General features: G+C 40.4%; 2 protein-coding genes across 2 annotated transcripts in view; one reads left to right on the top strand and one right to left on the bottom strand.

Moving 5' to 3' along the window:
* Positions 1-23,960, top strand: part of LOC311277964 (transmembrane protein 132C) — a 348,855-nt gene that overhangs the window by 150,561 nt on the left and 174,334 nt on the right. The gene's annotated exons all lie outside the window — the stretch shown is intronic.
* Positions 6,392-18,829, bottom strand: LOC311277965 (uncharacterized protein). The gene is made up of 2 exons (XM_084388469.1): positions 18,645-18,829; positions 6,392-9,126 (listed from the first exon to the last, which is right to left on the bottom strand). The coding sequence occupies exons 1-2, from the start codon at positions 18,727-18,729 to the stop codon at positions 6,503-6,505; spliced, it is 2,709 nt and encodes a 902-aa protein (XP_084244595.1). The 5' UTR covers positions 18,730-18,829; the 3' UTR covers positions 6,392-6,502.

Below are 23,960 nucleotides of genomic sequence, written 5' to 3'. Positions count from 1 at the left end.
GACCTAGTAAGAACTCTAGCAGCTGCATTTTGGACTAATTATAGATTGTTTATTGATGATGCAGAACAACCAGCTAGTAATGCATTACAGTAATCTAGTCTAGAGGTCATGAATGCATGAACTAACTTTTTTCTGCATCAGAAACAGTTAGCATATTCCGGAGCTTAGCAATGATCAAATCTCGTATCTCATATTATATCTCATATCTTCTTAAATCATATCAAATCTCATATCTTATATCTCAAATCCCATATCTCATACAGTCTCAGATCTCATAGCTTATTTCTTACATTTCAATTCTTATATCTAAAATTTATATCCCAAATATTATATCAATCTTATATCTCATATTTTACATTTCATATCTCAAATCTCATCTTAAATCTCATGTCTTTTAAATCTCATATCTCAAATCTCATATCTTATATCTAAAAGCTCATTCATGGTCTGGTTCATTCAACAGAATGCTAGATCTAATGAGTCGTAGATGACGAAACTAACCAATATTTTAACTTTTCCTGCAAACATCAGCTTTAACTCGTCAATGCTTCATGTTGGATTGTTCTTTGCCTCCACATCATGCATTAAATTATGCCTTACATATTATACAGTATATATTGAATTTTTTATTTTATATCATCTATCTGAAATCTCGTCTTATAGATCTGGGGCCGTATTCACAAAGCATTTTATCTTACCACTAGGAGTACTCCTAAATCGCACTAAAAGATTTTAGCTAGGAGTTTTCTCTTAAAAGTTATTCATAACTCCTTTCAGACCTACTAGTAAAGAAAAATGACAACTCCTAAACTAAGAGTGAGTCTTTGTTGCTATGGATGACGTCATTACTCATGCACGAGCTTGACTGAAGTGACCACCTTGATTGGCTGATGATTGTAATGCGGGAATGATTCCAAACACCTCCCCTACGATGATGAGTGACAGGTGACAGGTCTGAGAATGCGTGCGCTTCACAAGTAGTGCGAAGGACGGAAGATGATGAATAACTGAATAAATAGCCTAAATGAATAAGGAGTAAGGCAAAACAAATAGCCTAGTAGCCTAATGAAACATATGGATTGATGCAATATCTTTGCAACATTATTGAATTAATCTGTCACTATATGCTTCTGCCTACGTTTGCAAAGAGAAGAACATTTTAATTTGATTCACAATGAAACATTACAATTAGTTTACATGCAATGAGTAGCCTAGTTTTGGTTGTTGTTGGTGGCGTTATTGCATCCCTAGTTATGCCTACAATGCAAAATTGTTCCCTCGCGATTGGAAGCTCCTGTAGCCGCTGCATATGCATTTCAAAACATCGCAACGTGAAATGCCACAAAAAGCGGTTTGTGAATAGGTCTTAGTGAGTTAGGAGTCCTCTCGACTTCTTTTAAGCTGTCCCAGGGTTAGGTGCTACTTTTAGGGCTAAAACGCTTCGTGAATTACTCTTAGTCAAAAAAATTAGGAGTCCTAAAGTTACGAGTGACACGCCCATTATTTTTAGGAGTTGCTCCTAAATTCGCCAGTTAGGAGCTACTTTTAGCCTTAAAATTCTTTGTGAATACGGCCCCAGATATCTCAGATTTTATATCTCAAAACTCATATCTTGTATTTTAAATCTCATATCTCTGATCTCATTATCTTACTGTATATATCATATACTGTATCTCAAATATCATATCTTATTTTTTAAATCTTTCTCCTGGTTGGAACAGAAATAGCAGATTCAAATATTAACCTATCTGTTTAAAATAGCTGAATGGAATGGATTTTCATTTTTCCCTCTGTATTGGAAAGAGATGGATGGATGAGAGCTCATGCTGTCATGTTCAGTCTTTCATTTGTCTTACCATTTCTCCCAAAACACTCTTGCAATATTCTCTCTTTTCCATCTTCTTTTTGTTTGTTTATATTTTATTCTGTTTATGCACTTACTTCAACAGTTATTATGCTGGTTTTAAAGTTGCATATACTGATGTCTCAGTTCATTGTTTGTTGCAGTGTTAAGGAGACCCAAACTAAATATAGAGACGCTACTAACTACAAATTATTAACAAGCCTATTATACAGCGATCTTAATGTCACCTTGCTTTGGATATCTAGCCTTTTAAGTGAGTGAGATGATCCTCATCCATCAAATTTTGTATCCCAGATTTTCATGTGAATTTAGACTTCTGGACCCTATGTAAAATATAATGTAAATGTTTTAATCATTACAATTTTGTATGTAAAATACCTCTATTACATTGCAAGAAGTCCTGCCATAGACGACAAAACTGCACCTTTTTAATAAGCAGAGCACTGCATTTAAAAGAAGTGCTGGCCTTAGTTTTTTCACTGTACGTCCTTGATGTTTGATTCCTCTGCTTCAGCTGAGACTCCAGGAATGAGATGTTTGAATATCTTTTTATTTGTCCCATGTGTTTGTGTGAACACACACACATAGAGGAGACACTCAGAGCAGCGCCTGAGCTTATGAGCTTGACTCCAAGCAAAACTGCACCATCTTATCCTGAGATTGCTGTGCTCAGGCAATTTCCAGGATCAGAAATACATCAATGCAGTATTTTGTTTAGCAGTCCAACAGTGTGCTGACATTACAGGTGCTCTTGTTTTGCCCAAGAAAGTCAGTAATTCTATTAGGATTCTGTTGAAATGCATGCAATGCATTATTTTTACATGTTCAGTTGTAGGTTCTATACAGGTGAAACACATTCTTCTCACCTTTCCAGTTAGAAGCATTTGGATTCACTATCACTTGGGACACATTTAAATGCATGTAAATTAGACTGATAAGGCAGAGTGTTACAATGTGACAACATTAAGTGTGACTGGGAGATACATTTCCATCTGATATATACACACATCTGGGGCCGTATTCACAAAGCATTTTATCTTACCACTAGGAGTACTCCTAAATCGCACTAAAAGATTTTAGCTAGGAGTTTTCTCTTAAAAGTTATTCACAACGCCTTTCAGACCTACTCTTAGTAAAGAAAAATGACAACTCCTAAACTAAGAGTGAAGGCTTGATCGACTTCACGCAGCTCTGCGCAGACCGATCGGCAGTTGACTTGAAGCAGTGCATGCCGGTTAGAAATTTTGTCCGACTTGATACAGCGCCGACGCCACGTGACCGTGACGTGTGCCATCAAAGTACCGCGAGAGCGATTCAAGAGTAGCCGGAGAACTCAGCCAGCGCAGCTTCTCAAGAGCGGCTGCACGAGGGCTGATGACGACACAGTTGTTCTACGATTGGCCAGATCCATTGCATGACAACGATCACATGTGTTTCGTGTTTATTCGAACCCCTTTAGTTCCTCTAAAGCTCACAAATCAGTTTTTTATAACAGTAAACACTCTTTTCATGTAGTTGCGATGTTATATTGTGTCATGTTTATCAAAATAAAACTGATTAAAAAACATAGACTCCACTTCATTGATAGTAGCTTATGTTGAACTTTATTCTTGTTAAAACAGACGCTGTGTGAAGCAGTACATAAAGTATTAAATGAAAATGTCTCTGAAACATTATTTGGCAAAAATTGCATTTATTTCACTTCAGCTGTGGTAAAGTATGCAAACACCACGTGAGCGGTCACTACGGGAACCAGAAAGTGTCCGACTTCACGTCTCCATTTGCAGCTCCTCCCCGCCTGCACGCGGCTACTCTCGCCGATCGGTTACATCCAGCCGCAGCCGATGTCGAACACACCTTGAGTCTTTAGGCTTGTTCGACTTGAACCGGCGCTGCACAGACCGATCGGTGAATGACATCAAAATACCGCGAGAGCGAATAGAAAGTAGACGGCTCCTATGCTTTTGAATTGCTCTCGCGGTACTTTGATGTCATAAACCGATCGGTCTGTGCAGCGCCGGTTCAAGTCGAACAAGCCTTTTGTTGCTATGGATGACGTCATTACTCATGCACGAGCTTGACTGAAGTGACCACCTTGATTGGCTGATGATTGTAACGCGGGAATGATTCCAAACCCCTCCCCTACGATGATGAGTGACAGGTGACAGGTCTGAGAATGCGTGCGCTACACAAGTAGTGCGAAGGACAGAAGATGATGAATAACTGAATAAATAGCCTAAATGAATAAAGAGTAAGGAAAAACAAATAGCCTAATAGCCTAATGAAACATATGGATTGATGCAATATCTTTGCAACATTATTGAATTAATCTGTCACTATATGCCTCTGCCTACGTTTGCAAAGAGAAGAACATTTTAATTTGATTCACAATCAAACGTTACAATTAGTTTACATGCAATGAATGAGTAGCCTAGTTTTGGTTATTGTTGGTGGTGTTATTGCATCCCTAGTTATGCCTACAATGCAAAATTGTTCCCTCGCGATTGGAAGCTCCTGTAGCCGCCGTACGCATTTCAAAACATCGCAACGTGAAATGCCACAAAAAGCGGTTTGTGAATAGGTCTTAGTGAGTTAGGAGTCCTCTCGACTTCTTTTAAGCTGTCCCAGGCTTAGGTGCTACTTTTAGGGCTAAAATGCTTTGTGAATTACTCTTAGTCAAAAAAATTAGGAGTCCTAAAGTTACGAGAGACACGCCCATTATTTTTAGGAGTTGCTCCTAAATTCGCCAGTTAGGAGCTACTTTTAGCCTTAAAATTCTTTGTGAATACGGCCCCAGGCGTGCAGTCCATAAGCTGCGATGCTCTGCATACCCAAGCCACTCGTGGACTCGCTGATTAGTATTATTATAAATTACTATAAAATCCCATGTTTGAGGTGTACCATAAAGCTTACATGATCAAATTAAAGTAATACGCATGCATGTAATTTATTTATTTCCCAGACTATGGTAATTTTCTTCAAATCTGCCACTCATTGATAGTTCCAGGTAAGCAGATCCACAGCAGCTTTGGAGTTTATGCTCTGTTACGTATCATCATCATTGTCCCGCGTTCTCATTGGTTTGCTGCTGGCATATGGGGGATTTAATGCACACGGAAAGCTGTCCGCGAATCGCTTGACCAAGAGGAAAAATGTGCTGCTGCTGCCAGATCTCGATCAACGAAAATCATATTGTGTTTGATACAAGACTAACTAGACTAAATCAAGTGAAAAAAAAGTCAAACTATTTTCATAGTATTTTATTTTTGATGAAAACTTTAAACTGTTAAAGACAGACCTACTGTAAACATACCTGTAACTATCCGAGGCTTGTTATATAAATTTTTTTTTATTTAATATAATAAAACACTTACTTGTCGAGACTGATGTATCCCCAAGAGTCACTATATGCCATGTATTCACTTTACGCACGACGCATGTGTCACCATGATACTTTACGCTCAGACTTCTGTGGTCGATATGTTGATTCGTCCCACTAAAACTGCATATCAATCTTTTCAGAAGTTCATTGGCTATCAGATAAGCCAGTCATTTGCAAACTCTGGATCGATCTACTGTCCATCAAAGTGAGGGAGGTACCCTCACTTACTGTGCACTGTTTGGCTATTGCTGCCGGGTGACACCTCTTGTATGAACCGATTGGCTCAAATGAGCTGTCAATCAAAAGTTCAGGGGTAAGTGGCCATTTTGACACAAAAAAAATCTGTAATGTTTACATGTGAAAATAATCTAAACAGAATGCGTCAAAGATGGGATAGCTCTGTTGGCTAACTTGAAATCATACTACTACATTCCGTGGATGTTTATTGATAATTGTGTTATGGACTAAATATTTCACTGAATTTGATTGTCTGGACCTTTTACAGTGTAACTAAACCATTTTTGTTGTAATGTTATGGATCAGTGGACTAACAGGAGGCTTTATAGGTGACTTCCTTCATATTTGTTGTAGATTATTTGGTTATGATTGTACCTGCTATGATTGTACCTGCTGTGTTAAATGTATATTAAAATGGTTTACATCGTTTGAGTCACAAGAGTCTCAGCTTTCCAAAGATATGTGACATGTTTAGTTTTTAATTTGAGTTGCAAATTTTAGGTGCAAAACTATTCAGAGTACTGTGGACGGTACATTGGAACACTATCTGGTTTTACTGAAACCTCTGAAAACTGCTCCCAATGAATAGCACACCTGCATGAAAATCCTTCCCAGTTAACACAAATTACTAGTTATGTAACTTAGCGGCACTTTTTGGTAATTTCATGACTTGCTTATTGACAACATAACTAAATTTCTCTTCACACCATCATGGTCATGTTTTTTGCTGACAATTATTTTGAACCTTTTGCTGCCAAACTCCTGGAGAGGATGGAAACCGAGCTCTTTCGTTGCAAGACGTTTTGAGTATTTGGGTCTTGGGGAACCCTGGCATACCAAAAACACAAACTCTTCAATAAATATCTTTTTCATGGGAAAAGAAACCCCACAGAGAAAGGGATCTTATTAAACAAATTTATTTGGTTAACAGGGAAACAATGCCATATGAATAAAGTACTGAATTGATCAGTAGGAGAATGCCAGTAGTCTATGCATTATGCAAAATGGACTTGGGCGGATCAGTGGAAAGCTTTACTGGAGGCAGGCTTCAATAGAGGCTTGTACAGTATGGCGGAAAGCTTCAAAAGAGGCTTGTGGGGATCACTTGAATCTTCACTGTTCTCTTTCACTGGAGGATTGGGGGCAGGCTTATCCGGAGGCTTGGCGGCAGGCTTCACTGGAGGCTTGGGGGGTTCGGCAGCCAGCTTCACTGGAGGCTTGGCGGCAGGCTTCACTGGAGTTTTGGCGGGTTCGGCGGCAGGCTTCACCGGAGGCTTGGCGGGTTCGGTGGCCGGCTTCACTGGAGGCTTGGGGGCAGGCTTCACTGTAGGCTTGGCGGGTTCGGCGGCAGGCTTCACTGGAGGCTTGGGGGCCAGCTTCACTGGAGGCTTGGGGGCCAGCTTAACTGGAGGCTTGGGGGCCAGCTTAACTGGAGGCTTGGGGGGTTCGGGGGCCGGCTTCACTGGAGGCTTGGGGGGTTCGGCAGCCAGCTTCACTGGAGGCTTGGCGGCAGGCTTCACTGGAGGCTTGGCGGGTTCGGCGGCCGGCTTCACTGGAGGCTTGGTGGGTTCGGCGGCAGGCTTCACTGGAGGCTTGGGGGCAGGCTTCACTGGAGGCTTGGCGGGTTCGGCGGCAGGCTTCACTGGAGGCTTAGGGGCAGGCTTCACCAGAGGTTTGGCGGCAGGCTTCACCAGAGGTTTGGGGGCAGTCTTCACCGGAGGCTTGGCGGGTTCGGCGGCAGGCTTCACCGGAGGCTTGGCGGGTTCGGCGGCAGACTTCACTGGAGGCTTCACTGGAGGCTTCACTGGAGGCTTCACCGGAGGCTTGGGGGGTTCGGCGGCCGGCTTCACTGGAGGCTTGGGGGCAGGCTTCACTGGAGGCTTGGGGGGTTCGGCGGCAGGCTTCACTGGAGGCTTGGGGGGTTCGGCGGCCGGCTTCACTGGAGGCTTTGGGGGTTCGGCGGCAGGCTTCACCGGAGGCTTGGGGGGTTCGGCGGCCGGCTTCACTGGAGGCATGGGGGCAGGCTTCACTGGAGGCTTGGGGGGTTCGGCGGCCGGCTTCACTGGAGGCTTGGGGGGTTCGGTGGCCGGCTTCACTGGAGGCTTGTCGGCCGGCTCGACTGGAGGCTTGGCGGCTGGCTTGGGGGGTTCGGGGGCAGGCTTCACTGGACGCTGGGGCGGTTCGCCGACAGGATTCACTGGAGGCTCAGGCAGTTCAGCAGAAGGCGTCACTGGTGGCTTGGGCAGTATCGTGGCAGGCTTCACTGGAGGCTCAGGCAGTTCAGCAGCAGGCGTCACTGGAGGTTCGGGAAGTTCAGCAGTAGGCGTCACTGGTGGCATAGGCAGTTCGGTGCCAGTCTTCAGTGGAGGCTCGGGCAGTTCAGCAGCAGGTGTCACTGGTGGCTTGGGCAGCTCAGCAGCAGGAGTCACTGGTGGCTTGGGCAGTTCGGTGGCAGGCTCCACTGGAGGCTCGGGCTGTTTGCCGACAGGCTCCGCGAGAGGCTCAGCAGCAGGGGTCACTGGTGGGTTGGGCAGTTCGGTGCCAGTCTTCACCGGAGGCTCGGGCAGTTCATCAGCAGGCTTCACTGGAGGCTCGGGCAGTTCAACAGCAGGCGTCACTGGTGGCTTGGGCAGTTCAGCAGCAGACGTCACTAGAGGTTCGGGAAGTTCAGCAGTAGGCGTCACTGGTGGCTTAGGCAGTTCGGTGCCAGTTTTCACTGGAGGCTCGGGCAGTTCAGCAGCAGGGGTCACTGGTGGCTTGGGCAGTTCAGCAGCAGACGTCACTAGAGGTTCGGGAAGTTGAGCAGCAGGTGTCACTGGTGGCTTGGGCAGTTCGGTGCCAGTCTTCACTGGAGGTTCGGGCAGCTCAGCCGCAGGCGTCACTGGAGGCTCGGGCAGTTCAGCAGCAGGTGTCACTGGTGGCTCGGGCAGTTCAGCAGCAGGCGTCACTAGAGGTTCGGGAAGTTGAGCAGCAGGCGTCACTGGAGGCTCGGGCAGTTCAGCAGCAGGCGTCACTGGTGGCTCGGGCAGTTCAGCAGCAGGCGTCACTGGAGGTTCGGAAAGTTCAGCAGCAGGCGTCACTGGTGGCTCAGGCAGTTCAGCAGCAGGCGTCACTGGAGGTTCGGAAAGTTCAGCAGCAGGCGTCACTGGTGGCTTGGGCAGTTCGGTTCCAGTGTTCACTGGAGGGTCGGGAAGTTCAGCAGTAGGCGTCACTGGAGGCTCGGGCAGTTCAGCAGCAGGCGTCACTGGCGGCTCGGGCAGTTCAGCAGCAGGCGTCACTGGAGGCTCGGGCAGTTCAGCAGCAGGCGTCACTGGAGGCTCGGGCAGTTCAGCAGCAGGCGTCACTGGTGGCTCGGGCAGTTCAGCAGCAGGCGTCACTGGAGGCTCGGGCAGTTCAGCAGCAGGCGTCACTGGAGGCTCGGGCAGTTCAGCAGCAGGCGTCACTGGAGGCTCGGGCAGTTCAGCAGCAGGCGTCACTGGCAGTTCAGCAGCAGGCGTCACTGGCGGCTCGGGCAGTTCAGCAGCAGGCGTCACTGGAGGCTCGGGCAGTTCAGCAGCAGGCGTCACTGGAGGCTCGGGATAGTTTTCCAACCAGGAAAAACTACACCGATTGTTTTTCCAGGTTGCATCCGTTGCTGGAACGGCTGAAAAGAGTGCACTGTCATTACACAGCACGAGAGTGCTGAGAAGAGACTACTGGTATGACACAGAGCGAGAGCGGCCTCTAGAGGCCAAATAAAAACTATCACTGGCTGAGTTTACGTTAACACGTGAGGCGGCAGCACAGAGTGCGCTGACAATTCAGATGCTCATTTAAAGCACTGACAGCGAAACGGTATGAATACAGAACACTACAGTCCATGTTGCCATTTCATTATAAAGCAGTTAATTTGTTGACTAGATGCTGCATTCGCAGAGAAAGAACAGAAGTATGTTGCTGTCGAGTCTGAGAGGACTGTTACCTCAAGCAGTTAAAACATTGATATGTTCATGCAGCCGACAGAAAAAAAACAAATCAGAAGCATGTTCAAGTTCTCTTTTTTTTTTTATCACTACAATATATTGTTATTTTGATTAGATAATCATCAAGTGTTCTAAGATCGAAGCAAATAAAGTTAGAGATTATACATTTAATATGTCTACATTTATGTAATGTTAATGCTCTAGCCAAGATATTTAAATATGGCCATATTTAAGCATGACTCTTTGGATTTATATGAAATTGTAACACTTTTAAAAAAAGATTCCATTTTTAGCATTAACTGAGGTTAATAAATGTTGTAGAAGTGTTATTCATTGTTAGTTTGTCAATTTCAGCATTTACTAATACATTTTAAATTGAGTTTTAATTGTTATTTTTCTGTTATTACCTTAGTTAATGTACTATGAACTAGCAGGAATTATCAAGGTACAATTGTATTGCTCAAATATTAATACATGCAGTAATATTGCACAATGCTTATAGTTCATGAAAGCTAACTAATACATCCTTGTTAACAAATGGGCCTTGCCAAGTGTTACCTTGAAATTTACATATGTTTTAAGGTTATAGCTAAAGAAACGCATTTGACCTGTAATATTTTAATGTTTAAATTATTTTCTGTAGAGTTCGTTCTGTAGAACTTCTCATTTTAATATATTAATATTTATATCATTCAGCACATTTAAGTTCAGCACTGTTTTACTTGGAGTGTTGTTTTTTTTTAATCCAGTATCCATTTTAAAAGATATCGGTTGAATAATCAGTTATCAGCGTGTATGGTCAAACCTAAATATAGGTAAAATCCACTCTCGGGCGACCTCTAATTTTAAGTATTAATCATCTATATTCATTTTCTAAAGCCATCCTGTGCTTGAAACTGTGCTATCGGCTGAATACTTTTCTGAATATATTTGGGCCAAGCACAAAAAGGAACAATGTAACATGCAAGCATGGCTGGGAGCTTCAGATAAACAGCAACAATAATTATTAAAGATGTTTTTTAGATTATTTGAATCAAAATGGCTGAAAAAAGCAGGTTTGCAAAGATATTCAAAATGTCGGCCAGCAACTTCAAGCAAATATGGAATAATTGGTATCATTGTTCTCGGCATGACCCAAGTATCCATCTATGGAAGTAAAATAACGACAAATGTTTGAAACAAAAACTTGAAGACTTTTTTACTCTAAAAAAATATGCATTGCATTAACCCTGCTTGAATTTTTATGGGCTGAAATTCAACATTGTTGTATATTTAAGATGTGAATATTTCAGTTCAAAACATTCACACACGTTTTCATTAAAGCTACAATATGTAATATGTATTTTTGTAAAAAAAAAACAAAAAAAAAAACACTTGCACAGTGATATATTTCCTGCAGTTGTGTACTTACAATATCCCAAAAGTTCCCAAAGAAATTCCAATTTTAAATAATGGCTCGTCCCTGTCGCCTGTTGCTATTTTTTCAGTAGGCCTACCGCATGATCTCATATTTATTTTAATATAGGCCCATCTAAAAAGTGTGCATCATGCCTGACACCTGCATGAACAATTTACAGAAGCTTTTGTTTCAAAAACATTTGTCATTTTACCTCCATATCTATCAAGACCAGTTTCATTAAAATAGGGAAAATTAATAAAAAGTTATTCGCATTTTTGGAAATTTCATTATAACTTTTGACCACAAGGTGGCACTGTCTCAACTTTGAGTACCTTTGGGGCATAGTCCTGAAGACACATACCTAGTTTATAATAGTAATACGAGTAATAATCTAATGTGTTCTTAAAATACAAAATTTTAGGTCAAAATTCCAAATGGCAGATTTCATTCGAATCAGCATGATGCACTGAAATTAGAAGAGACAAGGTTTATAAAATCATTCATAAGTTATAAGCAAATTCCAATATTTTTCATATCGTCTGACCAGTAGGTGGCGTTGTGCTGAAATGCTGCATGTAGCCTCAGGTCATGCGCTTGTGAAGACATTTGCCAAGTTTGGTCTGAATATGCGTGGCAAATTGGTCCAATTTGGCGTGCTCTTCATCAAATTAGTTTGCGCACTATTTGAGAACGGTTGGGTTAATCCAAAATCTTTTGATCTTTTTGATCATTTTTTGCCAGCAATGGTCTGTAGATGATCTGATTCGATTTTCATGAAAATTGGATGAGCCGTCCTAAAAGGAGTTTGAAAAAGTAGGTTGTGCCATAATTCTCCTGAAAAAAAAAAAAAAAAAAAAACAGGGTGAAAAAAAGAATTGTTTCTAGCCCTTAAAGGCCCCCTGAAATCAATTAAGTTTTTAGCTCTTAGGATGAATGGTAGCCTTAATGTTATAAGTAAGCTGGTGTGTTCCAAACCAATGACAAAATTTGCATTTAGGAGATATAAGCATTCAAAACTTACAGTCTCTCACTTCCGCTCAAATGGATCACGGATTTTTATGGCGTCACCGCGGACTTCAGCTTCTCATCACATCTTCTGTCCAATCAAATGCTCTCTAGAATCCGAAGCATCCCAGCCCCCTATGCTATAAATACTAGCCGGCCAAAGCGACCGTGGCTGTACCTGTACGTTCGGTAGTACACGCAATGCTGTGTCAGCTGCCTGTTCTCATCAGTTCTCTCGACTTTCTGAGGTAACATTCAGTTGCTGCACACTGAATGATGGATCTGTGACAGGAGATTCACACCGCATGACTTTACAAAAGAAGAATCGCTGACAACTTCTGTCTGGTTCGCAAACTACGTTTCACAACCAAACACACGCGAGAAGTGATAAGGAAATAACGCAAGATCACGCGTGCAAGACTGAAATGGTTAGTAAAAATGATAGCCTGCAAGAAGATTTGCGATCCAAATTGTCTGTGCGTTGATTTGCAGTGAAAAGGAGAAAAAAAAAAAATGCAGGAGGAAATGGTTGGGGAGACGAGGGGAGCAAGGATTGTGTGTTCAGCAAAGAGAGTTGGGGGTAAATAAATAATTTGGCAATGTGCTGCTGTTCAAGCAAATGTTTGTGCTTTGTTTCTGTTTAATATTATTGTATATAAATCTATTAAAATACTGATATTCTGGTCTATAACTCCTCCCCGAACATCCCGCTGTCCTGTTTCTTGCTCTTTCATTGGCTGTAGGTCATCGCCGATGTAGGTTTCAGTCAGAACACATTCACACAGCAGGATTTTGAATCTCTGACAGGTCCAGATATTTAGCATGCCAAATATCTCACGGCATCGGTGATTTCGGGCACTTGTCGGCGATCTCCCAAAGCCTGTCGGCGAGTGAAAAATCAGGCTCAGTGTGAACTCGGCATTAGAGGTGTGAACAACCAGGCTAAAACAGGGGGTTATGACACTTTAAATATGAAAATAAAACTGCCAGTAGGTGGCAGCAAGTCACAGCCTTAATGAATCATTAGTCATTTAAACAATTTGTTCAAATAGCTGATTCATTCAGGAACGAAGCATGCGTGGAGACGCCACTGATCTGGGTGTGTTTCCCAAAAGTAGCGTTGGCCAACTATGAACTCTATTGGTAACGACGAAACTTGCAACCATAGTTGGTTTTGGGAAATGCACCCCTGTATAATATAGATCAGAGGGAGACACAACCGTTTGCAGTGGCTTTCTTTAGAACCATTTTTGTTGGCAAAATAGAGGTGGAAATAAAAATAAATAAATAAATACAAAAAAAACATTTAGATTGTTGACAAATTGTAATTCACGATATTAACTTGTTTATTGACCTGTATCAAATTACTATCCCATGTGCAAAAAAACAGCACTCTTGCTTGTGTGCTTAACTTAAACATATTATAAGACAAAAGCTCATTGAGGGGCATTTTGCCCCTATAACTGGAATTTTAGGGATAACTGTATTCTAATAGTGTTTTTTTGCAAAGTAAGTCATTTATAGTGATGTTCGGTTCTTGAACGAATCGTTTATTCGAGCCGGTATATAGGAAGTAACCGGTCGAGCCGGTGTGGTGAGAAATCGAGTCCTCCCAGTAATCGGGTCTCCTTTAGGACCCCAGGTGATCCCATTGGTTCAACAGACTTTTCTCATGACACCATTTCATTAATCAAACTAAATTGAACTTTAGTTCCAAGCTGAAGTAGCACGTCCGAATAAAAAAGTACCAAATGAGCCGGTTCAACCAGCTGTCGAAGTTAGCTGAGGATTACAGAGGAGTCTGATGAGTGAGTTGGCAATACTATGCAAGCCTGAGGCACTTACTGGAAAACGCTTATAACTAATGTTATTAAATAACATTTTATTAAAGCCTGCAAAAAATGTTTTAAATATTTTTTATTATACTTTGTGCATATACAGATTACATATTAAGCTGTTAAAGTCCCCTTGTAAAAATCAAGCTTTTAAATGTTGGCTATGTCATTGTGGAGTTTTTAATATGCTTTAAGATAAATCATGTGCAAAATTCAGAAGTCAACACCATTGCAGAGTTTTTTTTTTTTTTTTAACTGCAGTGAACCAAAGACAGTCTCAAAAACCTTTGAAAAAGTATATGAAATCGCTGGTGTTTCTGACATCACAAACTACCTTGTAACCAATCACATCAACGTGTGATTGGTCAACGAGTGGATCTCTGAGGTGGTGAGAGTGAGTGGAGGCGGGGCCAATTTGTATATTCATAAAACAGCGTATATTTAAAGGTAGGGTAGGTAGGATTTTTATAAAATTTTATATTTTCAAATTTGTTTAAACTGTCTTTACATACCAATACATAATTAAAATGTAAGTGCTCTGAAAAAGAGAGTATAAAAATCGAGTGACTGTAGACCTTTTAATCTGCAATAAACACAGCTCATTATTTCCATTCACTCCCACCCCCTCCCTTCTGAGCTCCTTCCAAAGCCACGCCCCCAAAACACATGAACGCGCGACGCCAAACGCTCATGCTCAGCTGGAACAAGACGCATTTATTACCTGAGACGAGTGGAGAGGAAGGAGCGCAGTGCATACAGTGACATCATGTCAGAATCACATGTAATAAAATACCTAACTTTATCACTATGAATATAAACAAATAAGATTTATTTTAGTACTCACTATCAAGCTAGCATATCGATACTGGTAAAGTTTAAAATATAGGCTACTTTGTTTGATTCGCTAACGAGCTATATTTATAGCTAACGAGCTATATTTATAAGGCAAAGCTAAAAACAGGTTGCATTGATACATGTTTTTCCATTACCATCAGTTACACTGTGATGAAGGTGAATTTCGTGTTAGATTCATAACATATACGGTGTTTTGCATGTAAGAGTTTCCATGATGAAAGCATTGTTGTCTCTGATGAGGACTAACGTTACAGTCCGGTGACAAGTACCTCATCGTCGGTTCGAAGACCGGTCCGGGGTTGAGGGCGAAGCAGAGGAGGTCGTTCAAGAGTGCGGGCAGGGACCGAGGAAGTAGTTTTTGCCTTGTTTGCCTTCGCTGACTGAATATGCAGGTGCTTTGAATTTTGAATGCTCTTTCTCTGCCATAATTTTACTCTTCATAGGTTCCGCGCATCTCTTGACTTGCACTCCTCAAATCAAACGGGTGCGCGCGTATATGGGCAGATCTAGCAACAGGGGTGGTAGCCATGGTTGCGAGAGTGAGTGACAGCACGAGACATGAAGGCATCTGATTGGTTCTTTACACTCAGACCGAGTGGCAGTGATTGGTCAGAGTTTTTACTGTCCTGCAGCTGCTACAGAGGTCTGATAGTTTTCATTCCTTTTTCTGAACACAATGTATTGACTACTCTCAGGATGGAAGGACCATTTCACCCAGTGTAAAAAAAAGTGTTTCTGAACAGGATTACCTACCCTAGCTTTAATGAGGCAAGGTGGTAGAGTTACATTCAAACTATTTTAAGGCATGAAGTAATTTTTTGTATTATATAAAAAAAAATAAAAAAAAAAAACATTTAAAATATAATTTTGGTGATCAAAGAGGAGTTTTAGGGGTTAACATTTACTTCAGGGGGACTTTAAGCAAAATCAAGGAGTTTGAAAGACTGGTATGTAGAACATATCCACGTTTATGCATGTCTGTAATGTGTGATGTAGGTGCGAAACTTGTCACATCTGTCACTGCAATTTAGTTTTGCACATAATATATTGCGAAAAGAGTAGCAAAAGTCCAGACGTGAAATTAGAAATTGCAGTGACAGATTTTAGAAGTTGCAAGTGCCTAGTTGAGGTTGTACTGCAAATGTGAATGTAAGATTAAATGCAAAAGTAGCCATATATATTACAAGTTTGTGTCTGTCATTGCATTTCTGTGAATGCATTTTACACATTTGTGACTACTTGTCTGCAGCTTCAGATTCATAATACAGGTTTGTGACTATTGTCTGCGAGTGCAAATTTCAATGTCAGATTTTTTACATACATACATACATACATACATACATACATACATACATACATACATACATACATACATACATACATACATACATACTTTTTTTTTAAGATATCCATAGACATTTAAAATTAGACATATCTGATATTATTTTAATCTCCAATATGTTATTTAACAGTTGAGATAGTTCTTTAATACTTCACTAACTAGCAGAAGACACTAGCTGGGTTTAAATCCAGCCTTTTTTGTCACACTGCGTTACAATGCCCCTATTAGAAATATGTTATTATATTCTATACTTTTATTAATTCTATTGAGAAAACATGAGAAAAAGGTGAATAAAGACTGAGAGTCAATGTTCAGAAATTACTAATTATTTATTTGTTTTGAACCATGTTGTATACTGTTTTCCTACCCTGGTAATCCAGAGTTCTCACGAGAGCACAAGTTGATTTTGCTCAGCGAGTTACTCTGGTGTCGAGTAATGATGCTCATTAAATATGCCCCTCTATCTGAGCTGCACCAATCACATCAGGTTATCTGATATAGGCGGGCCAGAGGCGAGATAACAGAAGACGGCGCTCGAATTGTTCCTTTGCAAGAAAGGCGTTTTTGCTGTTTTGCCGACCGGATACGGTAAGAGCTTTCTTTTACTGTCTATGGGTTAGAGTCTGATCTACCAGTTAGCTCCACTAGTAGCTAAGCGATAACTTGTTGTGATTGGTCATACTGTTATCCAATTGACCCTTGGCTAAGCCACGCCCGAAAACCGCCACTGGCCAATCGTGGCTTAGCAACCGTAACTAGGCGCGGGAGGTCTGGCAAGCTTTCGAGCGAGGGAAACATGCCCAAGCGTTATGCGTATGGATTGTGCAAATCTGATACCCGGTATCGAAAAAGTTTGGACGGGGTGGTGGATTTTGTTCCCTTCCCGAAACCTAAAACCAAAGGGGAGAAATGCCGGGCGTCATCTTCATTTATATAGCGTTTTTAACAATGTAGATTGTTCCAAAGCAGCTTTACATTGATAATAGGAAATTAAAAGTAAAGTGTTTTGGCTTTATAGCAGCTCTAGAATAAAGTTATTGTCCAGCTCGTGGATCAAGCAGTGTGATTAAAGGCAAGACGGAGGTTCACTGACATAACTTAACGTTACTTAAAAATATATTTCAGCATTTTGTTAATCGACGGCTAAACTAGTACCCCAATCCGATCTCGACTCTCCCGGTGTTAGTTCTAGTATAAGTAAAAGGTAGTTAGTAAAAGGAGGGAACATCAGGGGGCTTGCCGGAGATCTCAAAGGAAAAGGTTGGTATGCAAACTTAATCAATTCATAACAGTAACGTTAATCACTTATGTGACCCACGACGTGTGAGCTGTAGCCTGGCGCACTAAAAATATAAGCGGGAGAATGTTATCATTGCAAAGTGGTCAGGCTAATGTCTTGTGTTTATTCCACAATACTTATGGATAAGCTGTTTGATTTATAAATATTAGATTTTCAAATTTCACTCACCCTGCTGTGCATGCACATAGCTGTTCCTCAATTTGTGTGTTTCCCATTTGAATGGTCAGCGTATGAAATTATTCTCTAATCGTTTGCATATTATGTCGTGGATATATCCCTCGAATGCATACTGCAGTCCCTTTTGTCTTGCTCTCTCAGATTTTCACCTGTTCGCCAAAAATGACTAATTATCTCCTTGGGAATGTCTGAACCGGTGCATACATACTGTAAGAGACGTGCCAGGCGCAAAAGCTTGACAGGCGTAGCAACAGTAACTAAGGAGGGCGGGGCTTAGCGAAGGGTCAATTGGGTATATGTCGAACGTCGCATGACGAAACCGGAAACCTGGTCTTATCGCATCCGCTTGTCATAGAAAGTGTTAACAGCCGTATGAACTGACGCCGATATCTATGGAATTTTAAGGTAATCAGCTAACCTACCTATCTCACTTTGTTATTGGCATTTTATTCTATTTAAATATCTAAACGTTAGTGTGAAGATTTTTTAATTTTTTTTACTTTTAAATATCGATCTTCACATGCGAGGGACATTGGTTATGATCATCTTTGCTCGCTCCTTTTAAGTTATCTTGAGTAAAACAGTAAAAAAATGCAAGAAGCACATACAAAAGACCTGAACCGGAAGCGATGCGTTCTGTTTTCCGGTTTCGTAATGCGACGTTCGACATATACCCTATTGCGTGCAGTGAGATTTTCAAATACATGCTTGGTGCCGCCCCTTGAGCTGGCCGATTCTCATTACTCCACGCCAGACCATTAATCTTTTAGATTTAGGTCTGGATTTCAAGGCTAGTGTTTTCCTGTGTTCGTAGTCAAAACTCAAATTAGTTTATATTTAATTATAAAAAAAAAAATTAAAAAAATCCATTATTTTATATGAAAAAGTGAGTAATTGTATTTTATTTAGAAAATATTTTAGTTTGTCTTGTTTTTTTAGTTTTTTTTTTATTAGATCAAATAACATTTTAAGCTGTCATATGGTAATGTTACAATGTGCCCCTCACATGTTATAATGTACCCCACCTATGGGGCATGTTGTCACATTTCACTTCCATTCTTTCGGGGTATATCAAGAAAAAAGTATATACTGTATTAATAAAACAAAACCACATGATTGTAGCCTACTAGACATGCGTGAAATGAATGTGGGAAAAAATAAATACTCTGAACCCGAAGTAGATTTACACAAACTGAGAAAGTCAAAAAGCGTTACTTTGTGCCCCGCTCTCCCCTACGTGCTCTCGAGTTTCGCTACTCTTTTACCTTCATAAAAGATCGTCTCACCTGCGAGTCCAGCGTCTGTTGTGCTCAAACATGCACAAAGACACAATAAAACAGCACTCAACGAGCAGTACACGTGAGCTGTCATCCTCTCGACCTGCGAACTCACGAACTCTGCTGGAAGAAGCGCTAGCACGCAAAACTACAATGAAAAACTGTTGCTGGATCCCGCATTCAAACACTGCATTAAAATGGTTTAAAGCGAACGCGTTTTTAAAGATCAAAAGTCTGGGCAACTCCAACCCTAATGATACTCACCTGCAGCTTTCTAGCCTAATCTTAAAGAACTTGATTAGCTTGTTCAGGTGTTTGATGCATGTAGGGTTGGAGGAGCAGATCGCTGCGTTCACGATGTAGGCTATATCGAAATAATTACTGTAATTATGAGACGTTAGTTTCTATGGCAGCACAATCAACGCAGTGGTCAGGTGGTTCAGCGATCACTGGTGCAAGTCGGAGCTTTCTAAAGGATTGTTCGACTTGGGCTGCGTTCCAGTCCAAAATTGTCATGCCCTTCACTTGCAAACTTCCCTCCGTCTCGTTCACTCGGATGTACGTCATTGCAAGTGCCCACTACTGGCGGAAACTGGAACTTCCTAAGCCCTTGATCACTTGGAATCAGCTGTGGAGCTGTGTATTACTTACATTTTTTTTTTCCTTTAATAATTTGTTTAATGCAGCATCCAAATGTTTATAGGTGTGTTTGGGTTGTTTAAAAAAATATATATATATATAATTAATATATCATAGAGTTTTCTGTGTGGTGGTGATTAGACGAGCTATGTAGTGACGTCACAATCGTACTGCATTGTGGGACATAGGTGCCTGAAGTGTACATTTGAAGCAGACTCTCTCCCTCGGTCAAAATCGAGGGAACGAGGGTCTGTCCATATAAACTTCCCTCGTCCACTTCACGAAGTGGAACGCACTTCAAAATGGCGGCAGGGATTCCCCCAAGGGGAAGTGCTTAGGGAAGTTTGCAAGTGCGTGTCTAACAGTGGACTGGAACGCAGCACTGAATCGCCGCTCTGCACAGAACGATCGGTTTATGACATCAAAGTATCGCGAGAGCGATTGAAAAGCATACAAGCCATCTGCTCTCTATTCGCTCTCGCGGTATTTTGATGTCATTCACCGATCGGTCTGTGCTGCGCCAGTCGAACCAGCCTTAAATTTAAATTATAAACTTGGAAATTCCAAGCTTACAAGTTGTAATTATGACTAAACTCTAAGATACACCTAGACTCTGCAGGAAAGTGGATCTCAACTGGAATCTTTTGCCATAAATCTGCTGAGTAGGCTATCAAGAGAAAGCATACACAGACAATAATCTGTGGACATTAGGCTATGGACTTCATGTGGTTAGATAAGAAATGTCGGAATATTTAACATACTTTATGCGATTTGCTATTAATGTGAAGTAGTGCTTTTATCGTCTGTTGTCTAGAAGCAGAAGTGAATGTGAGCAGTGAGGTTTTTATGAAATGCAATATAAATTTGTTTGTTTGTTTGTTTGTTTGCTTGTTTGTTTAAAAAATGTATAAATTTAAGAGATGGCAAGTTCCTAAAAAAGGCTCACCAGCAAGTGGCAAAAGGCACAAAGTATTGATGAAAATATTTAAACTAAAATGTTATGTTTTTAATAATTTCTAAGTTAATACGTGCTCAAAACAATCACTTTAGCAAAGTTTGTACTATTTTCAGTTTATTTTGATAAATAAAATAATTATTTTTTGTTAATAGATACACTCATCTGTTTCAAATTCAATTCACCTTTATTTGTAGTGTTTTTCACAATACACATAATTTCAAAGCAGCTTTACAGAAAATGCATGAGTCCACATTACAATTTAGAGTGATCTGTTATCAGAGGCAACTGTTTTAAGTTATGTATATTTCAAAAATGTACATACAAAATCACAGTTAGCGAAAAAAAAAAAAGTATTAATTTAAACAATGTAATCATTTAATGCAGAAACAATGAGCTCATTGAAGTAATGTATAGGTGCTGGGCATCTGAAGTCTTCATAATAGGCTGGATCCAAACTGGAGCTGACATACTCTCTAGTTACCTCAGGTCAGGATGGACATCCCAAGATAAAACAGAGAAGCAAATAGAAAATGACTAGCGTAGCTGCTATTTATGCAAGAATAATCATGTGCATTTGATTTGATATAACTGTATAAGGTTATGAGATGCATTATATGAAATCTAGGCTGAAGAGATGCGTTTTTAATCTAGATTTAAACTGTGAGACTGAGTCTGAGCCCCGGACATTATCAGGAAGGCTGTTCCAGAGTTTAGGAGCCCAATGTGAAAACGCTCTCCCTCCTTTAGTGGACTTAGATATCCTAGGTACTACCAGAAGCCCAGAGTTTTGTGATCTTAAAGAGCGTGATGGATTGTAAGGCGATAGAAGATCAGTTAAATACACAGGAGCTAAACCATTTAGGACCTTATAGGTCAGTAGCAATACTTTGTAATTGATATGGAACTTAATAAGTCACCAGTGTAGAGATGATGAAATTGGTGTTATATGATCATATTTTCTTGACCTAGTAAGAACTCTAGCAGCTGCATTTTGGACTAATACGCTGATTTCACGCAGCCGCCATTTTGAAATCGAAAGTGAGGCTCCGGTGGGAAAAACCCCGGAAGTAAAGATAAACAACAATGCCTTTGGACTACCAACCTGAAGCTGCTGTCGTGATTTACACTTTTGGGTGTTAATATCCAATATAGGATATGTATATAGTTCATTCCTGCTTCTTTTTTTACTTTCTGAATTATATAAAAAAATTATTTTATTTATAAATTAATTTCACTGTATATAGTCTAAAGTATGAAAGAAATGTATGTACAGTTTTAGAATTGACACAACATCATTAAACACAACAATACGCCATCGCATTCACGACTCTCCAATGATTAAAGGCGACACTTCCGGTTTTCTTCCCACCGGAGCCTCGCTTTCGATTTCAAAATAACGGCTGCGTGAAATCAGCGTATTATAGATTGTTTATTGATGGTGCAGAACAACCAGCTAGTAATGCATTACAGTAATCTAGTCTAGAGGTCATGAATGCATTAACTAACTTTTTTCTGCATCAGAAACAGTTAGCATATTCCGGAGCTTAGCAATGATCAAATCTCGTATCTCATATTATATCTCATGTCTTCTTAAATCATATCAAATCTCATATCTTATATCTCAAATCCCATATCTCATACAGTCTCAGATCTCATAGCTTATTTCTTACATTTCAATTCTTATATCTAAAATTTATATCCCAAATATTATATCAATCTTATATCTCATATTTTACATTTCATATCTCAAATCTCATCATAAATCTCATGTCTTTTAAATCTCATATCTTAAATCTCATATCTTATATCTAAAAGCTCATTCATGGTCTGGTTCATTCCACAGAATGCTAGATCTAATGAGTCATAGATGACGAAACTAACCATCATTTTAACTTTTCCTGCAAACATCAGCTTTAACTCGTCAATGCTTCATGTTGGATTGTTCTTTGCCTCCACATCATCATCAAATTATGCCTTACATATTATATATATTGAATTTTTATTTTATATCATCTATCTGAAATCTCGTCTTATAGATCTGATATCTCAGATTTTATATCTCAAAACTCATATCTTGTATTTTAAATCTCATATCTCTGATCTCATTATCTTACTGTATATATGAGTATACTGATATACTGAGTTTTCCAAACTCCCTAAAAACTGCAGTTGTCAAGCCCCTCCTGAAAAAGAGCAATCTGGATAAGACCATATTAAGCAACTATAGACCGATCTCAAATCTTCCTTTCATAGGTAAGATCATTGAAAAAGTTGTCTTCAATCAGCTGAACAAATTCTTATGCTCGAATGGATACTTTGACAATTTTCAATCTGGTTTCCGACCGCACCACAGCACAGAGACAGCGCTCATAAAGATAATAAACGATATTCGCTTAAATACTGATTCAGGCAAATTATCAGTGCTGGTACTACTCGACCTCAGTGCTGCATTTGACACTGTCGATCATAACATACTTCTGGACAGGCTGGGAAACTGGGTGGGGCTTTCTGGGATAGTCCTAAAATGGTTCAGGTCATACTTAGATGGGAGAGGTTATTATGTGAGTATAGGAGACCATAAGTCTGAGTGGACATCCATGACATGCGGAGTCCCTCAAGGCTCAATTCTTGCACCACTCCTGTTCAACCTGTATATGCTCCCAATGAGCCAAATAATGAGAAAGAACCAAATTGCTTACCACAGCTATGCAGACGACACACAGCTCTACTTAGCCCTATCGCCTAACGATTACAGCCCCATTGACTCCCTGTGCCAATGCATTGATGAAGTAAACAGTTGGATGTGTCAAAACTTTCTTCAGTTAAACAAAGACAAAACTGAAGTCATTGTGTTTGGAAACAAAGATGAAGTTCTCAAGGTGAACGCATACCTTCACTCTAGGGGTCAAACAATTAAACATCAAGTCAGGAATCTTGGTGTGACACTAGAGTCAGACCTTAGTTTCAGTAGTCATGTCAAAGCAATAACTAAATCAGCATACTATCATCTGAAAAATATAGCAAGAATAAGATGCTTTGTTTCCAGACAAGACTTAGAGAAACTTGTGCATGCTTTCATCACCAGCAGGGTGGATTATTGTAATGGACTCCTCACTGGCCTTCCCAAAAAGACCATAAGACAGTTGCAGCTCATACAGAACGCTGCCGCCAGGATTCTGAGCAGAACCAGAAAATATGAACATATCACACCAGTCCTCAGGTCTTTACACTGGCTCCCAGTTAAATTTAGGATTGATTTTAAAGTATTATTACTGGTATATAAATCATTCAATGGCCTAGGACCTCAATACATTGCAGATATGCTCACTGAATATAAACCCAACAGATCACTCAGATCACTAGGATCATATCAGCTAGAAATACCAAGGGTTCACTCTAAGCATGGCGAGTCCGCTTTTAGCTATTATGCCAGCCACAGCTGGAACCAGCTTCCAGAGGAGATCAGATGTGCTCCTACTGTAGTCACATTCAAATCCAGACTCAAAACACATCTGTTTAGCTATGCATTTACTGAATGAGCACTGTGCCACTGTTCGTCCGACTGTTTGTACTGTATTTTATTTTGTATTCTTCTAAACTGTTTTAACTATTCTTATTTCTTTTTATTATTTTAATTTCTTCTATGTAAAGCACTTTGAATTGCCATTGTGTATGAAATGTGCTATATAAATAAACTTGCCTTGCCTTGCCTTGCCTTGCCTTGCCTA

The sequence above is a fragment of the Rutilus rutilus genome (genome assembly GCF_951802725.1).
Source record: "Rutilus rutilus genome assembly, chromosome: 19".
NCBI classification, from domain to species: domain Eukaryota; kingdom Metazoa; phylum Chordata; class Actinopteri; order Cypriniformes; family Leuciscidae; genus Rutilus; species Rutilus rutilus.
This window is presented reverse-complemented; position numbering and strand designations above follow the sequence as displayed.